This window comes from Prosopis cineraria, unplaced genomic scaffold (assembly GCF_029017545.1).
Source record: "Prosopis cineraria cultivar Desert tree isolate PC_DT_omini unplaced genomic scaffold, ASM2901754v1 PC13, whole genome shotgun sequence".
Classification (NCBI taxonomy): domain Eukaryota; kingdom Viridiplantae; phylum Streptophyta; class Magnoliopsida; order Fabales; family Fabaceae; genus Prosopis; species Prosopis cineraria.
In genome coordinates this window covers 16,335,334-16,339,916 of record NW_026555344.1, presented here as the reverse complement: position 1 = coordinate 16,339,916, position 4,583 = coordinate 16,335,334, and the positions used below count along the sequence as shown (strand labels likewise).

The 4,583-nt window shown below is 30.9% G+C and overlaps 1 protein-coding gene across 1 annotated transcript; it reads right to left on the bottom strand.

Moving 5' to 3' along the window:
- Positions 1 to 706: 706 nt before the first annotated feature.
- Positions 707 to 3,270, bottom strand: LOC129290445 (nucleoside diphosphate kinase 1). Its single transcript, XM_054927219.1, has 4 exons — positions 3,128 to 3,270; positions 2,725 to 2,773; positions 2,110 to 2,341; positions 707 to 1,384 (listed from the first exon to the last, which is right to left on the bottom strand). Exons 1-4 carry the CDS (start codon positions 3,176 to 3,178, stop codon positions 1,270 to 1,272), a joined length of 447 nt encoding a protein of 148 aa, XP_054783194.1. The 5' UTR covers positions 3,179 to 3,270; the 3' UTR covers positions 707 to 1,269.
- Between the last annotated feature and the right edge of the window lie 1,313 nt (positions 3,271 to 4,583).

The following is a 4,583-nucleotide window of genomic DNA, read 5'->3' as shown; positions in this document are numbered from 1 at the left end:
AATTTTACATTTAATGGGCGTCATTACTCTTATTAAACCTAATGTGTACGGTTTCAAAAAAACGAAGAAAAAAAGAGTAGCAAACAGAAAAAGATGGTGCTTTTAACGGTGCAAGCAAAGTACAATGGCCATATTGTTTGTGCTTCTTAGAGGGGCTTTTTTCTCCTGGAGGGTCCATTCCTAATTGCCACTCACTCTTGAAAGCCTCCTTTTGGTGCCCCTCCAACCCCTCTTTCAGCTTCTTCCTCAGTGCAATGAAGAGGAGGATCTGGATTATGTAATGCACGGTTGTCACAAGGACGAAGGATGAGACCACTCTAACGACAAAGTGCCAAGGACAAGTGCGGTGGACAACTACAATGATGGGGTAGAACCATTAAGGAAAATGGGCAGCAGCAACAACCGTCAAGGACGAGGTTAAGGACTTGAGATCCAACAATGGAGGAATGTCGAGCAACTGAATTTGCAGAATGAAAACTAGATGAGAGAGAGAGAGAGAGAGCGCGCGCTGAGGTATAAACAAATATAATTAAAAATATAAAGTGAGCCCAACCATTATACTTTATTATTAACAAACATTTGAAAAAATATGAGCCTCACTATTAGATAATTAACGTCAGGGTACTGAGGAAGTGAAATTCTAACACTGAAAGACAGAATTAACTAATTGTTGAGTTTAAAATGCCCAGTAACCTTTCAAGTAAAGTTAAGAAGTAAAAATAACCATTAACCTTTTATTTAAGGTGACTGCATATCCTAGCCCTCAACTTAAAATTCAGAATAAGCTGATTCAACTTCTCTAACTAGCTAAACCAAACGCTTCTTGGTGTTCAATCATAACCAACTCTATTTTGCTTTGAAAGGCAATAATAGGACCAAGTAGCACCCTCATCGTGATAAATAACATAGACCTCAAGCAAAACACTAAAACAACAAAATATAACAGACCTAGTTTGAGATTCATCTGCCCATGCTTGAACAAGGAAAAGGCATAACTAGAAATTAACTAAACTAAACTCTACAAAACGAGCTTGACAAGAGAGAACCAGAACATTATAGAATTACAGCAACTACTTCAATATAAGACGGAAGTATAGTTTAGGAGAAGTAACAAGTAAGGACATCTTAAGAAAATTAATGCCAAATCAATATATTTTATTTTTTTAGATTTTAGTAAGGAATACTGAATTTGGGGACCTTAGTTGTGAAGAGATCCCAACTTAACATTAATTTTCTTGTGAAGTCCTTATTTGTCATTGTCCCAATAATTTACTCGTAGATCCAGGAGTGGAGGCTGCTTTGCCAGGCTACAGGGCCCTCAGGGAACCATAATGCAATTTCCTTCCTTGCACTTTCCACAGAATCGCTTCCATGGATGACATTCCTACATCAAAAGTATTTCACACATTAAATGCCCATCCAGCTTCAAAACCAGCAGCAAATAATCCTTAAATATATTTGTTTATTATTTTTGTCTTCAGGTCCAAGCAATTTGAAATTATAGAATAGGAAAAATTACATCTAAAACCCAAATTTTATATATTTTCATGTCATGGATCTAGAAAACCACAGTAATTTTCAAAGACCAAAGATAGGACAGCGTTTACATATGACTTACTATTAAGTTTTAAAAAAGATTATTACCATGCTGAGAAAATTACATATTTACATTACAATTTTAAATGTTAACAGCGAGGTGTTGCTTCAGATTTGGTAGTAACTTCGATCCTCAGAAATAATTATAGTTAAGATCCTTTAAACTAAAATTTTTCAGATTATGGTCCTTTGATGTAATTCCCCTATTAATGCACAAGCATAAAACTAAAGTAATCTTTCAATTACATATCTAACAAGATGGATTTATTAAAAATAAAAATCCCATTCTACCCCTTATATTTTTGTATCTAAATTCTTGTATCTGTGCATTTATGACCTTTTTTCCACTAATCATACATTAGAAGGGTAAAAAAGAAAAACATATATTTTCGTGAGAATAAGAATTTTATTGGTATGCAGCTGCTTATATTTTGGACCAGAAGAAGTACACTATTGCACAGGGAATGTACACTATTAATCAAATAAAAATGTGTAACAGAACAAGACCAATACCTCCCAATGTCAATAGCAAAGTCGCCTCGGATAGTCCCAGGCTCAGATTGAGCAGGGTTTGTAGCTCCAATGATCTTACGACCAGTAGCCACAACATTCTTACCCTCCCAGACCATGGCAACAACAGGGCCAGAGATAATGTAGTCCACTAACCCACTAAAGAATGGCTTTGCAGACAAGTCAGCGTAGTGCTTCTCAGCAAAAGGACGGTCTACAGTGATGAGTTTCAAGCCTGAAAGCAATCAATTCACAAAAAGGAAACACAAATTATTTCAAAACAGAAGAACAAACTGTAAGTTTGTTTGTCAGTGCCAGTATTTACAAAACAGAAATAAGAAAATCAAATGACTCTTACATTGTAAAAAGTTTACATGGACAATCAGTCAATCACATAATTACAGGCAAATTGAAACTGATCCTTTAATTATGAGAAGCTCACTTTTCATATAGTTAACTAAAGCTTTCAGTAATGAAATATCAAATAGAAGCTGCAACATTTTCTTTTATGGGGCAAAAAAGAAAAAATAGTCACTTTCTCAGAGAAAAGATGCAATGAACTAATATAAATTAGCATAATTATACAAAATCCCTATTATGAGGATAACAAAAGTATACCTCTTAGTGAGAAGCCCTTCTTCTCAAATATGCTGATAATCTCGCCAATCTGAAACAGGGAGAATCTTTAGGAACTACTTCGTTTCGAAAAGCTACTAAATTAAGTATATAACAAATGCTCGGGAAATTAGAACCAAGAAAAACCATGATCCCTGATAGAATCAAGAAAAACCATTTATTTAAAAAAGTAAAAATGACCCAACTAAGCAAAAGAAGAGAAACCCTCATTCAAACAAAAAAGAAAAACCTTTTTGCCTACAACTTGGGACATTCGCATGAATCCTAATTCTCCGAAGGCAATTTTAAGATTTAAGCCAACACAAGTAGGGACCACAGATGAAGACCACACATAAACGGGAACCATATAAGCAGAAAACGATAGCGGAAGGAAGGAAGGGAATACCAGGCCTCTCTGAACACCATCAGGCTTGATCATGATGAAGGTTTGCTCCATGTTTGCTCTTCTGATTGCCGATGCTTAGCTCTTTGTAGTTCTGAATTGAATTGCAGAGCGAGAGTAACCCAGGGAATTTATACGAGGCTGGCAAACAACTGAACAAGACGTAACCCTAATTTGAGTACACCACCATACAAAATATAATGTATTTTTAATTAAATCACATCTCAATAAAATAATTATTTATTTTATAATAAATTTTATTTTTTTATATTTATCTTTATTAAACATTCTATAATAAATAAAAAATTATTATTAATAAAGACGCTTTTAAAATAATAATAATAATTATACCTTAAAAAATTAAAAATACCTTATATTATTTAATATTTAATTTTTTAAAAAATATTTTATATTTTTAAATTGAGAGAGTATTTGACAAAGAATATTCACACAAATTTAAAATTAGTTTAATTTTTCTTATGGGTGAAATTATATCTGTCTTTTTTAATTTTTTATCAACTTTACTTATTTGCCTTTCTAGATACTCTTGTCTTCTAAAAATATTAATTATAATTTAGTATCGAAAATTTTTATTTAAAAGAGTATCAATATATGAATATTTTTGAAATTAAATTTTTGGCCAAAAACTAAATGTACCTATTTTATTTTTTAATATTTAAATTTGATTTTTTAAAAACACTCGTTAATATTTTTGTAAAAAAAAATAAAGATGTGTTTTCAAAAAATTTAATTTGAGTATTTAGAAAATAAAGGAAAAAAATTAAAAAGATGGATATCAAAAATATTAAAAATGAATATAATAAATATTAAATTAAGTATTAAAAATAATCTTAAAACATAATTCAACAAAATTTTAATTTCAAATTAGGATTGTGGTCTTTTTTCTTTAGGATTTAAAATTGTTTATCATTATTTCTAATTGATGTTTCAAAAAGTTCTCAAAAGTTAATATTTTCTTTTTATTTTTTTAGAGATTTTAAGTTAAAAGCATATGTTAGTAATATATATATATATATATATATTTATCAAAACCTTAGCACTAATATTCATGCGGGTTAGGTCAGGTCCTATAGGAAGGTAGCCCCCCCGAGCATCTTATTTCATGTTCCTATCACTCGAGGTTTGGAGATCAAATCTAGAAACTTTTGATTAAGGAACTCAGACCCTTTCCATAAGATTCCATGAGGATGGGTAATTTTAATCATTTTTGTTTTGCATTTTATTAAATTTTTATCAGGTTAGATTTTTAAAATTTAATCTATTATTATTTTTTATTTTTGTCTCTTATTCGCAAGATATTTTTTATTTTATTTTTTACAACAGAGAGACCGAAATTATCCCGATAGTATTTTCCCAAAACTATCGACTATGAATGTAATATTTTATCCGTAATTGTTAGTCATGAATATCTACTTTTTTTTTTTAATAATTAAAATAT

Coding starts and splice junctions, on each gene's coding strand:
- LOC129290445 (XM_054927219.1), bottom strand. CDS start 3,178: ATGGAGCAAACCTTCATCATGATCAAGCCTGATGGTGTTCAGAGAGGC. Junction 2,342..2,724: donor GAAGGGCTTCTCACTAAGAG/GTATACTTTTGT, acceptor GATTGCTTTCAG/GCTTGAAACTCATCACTGTA. Junction 1,385..2,109: donor TTTGCTATTGACATTGGGAG/GTATTGGTCTTG, acceptor CTTTTGATGTAG/GAATGTCATCCATGGAAGCG.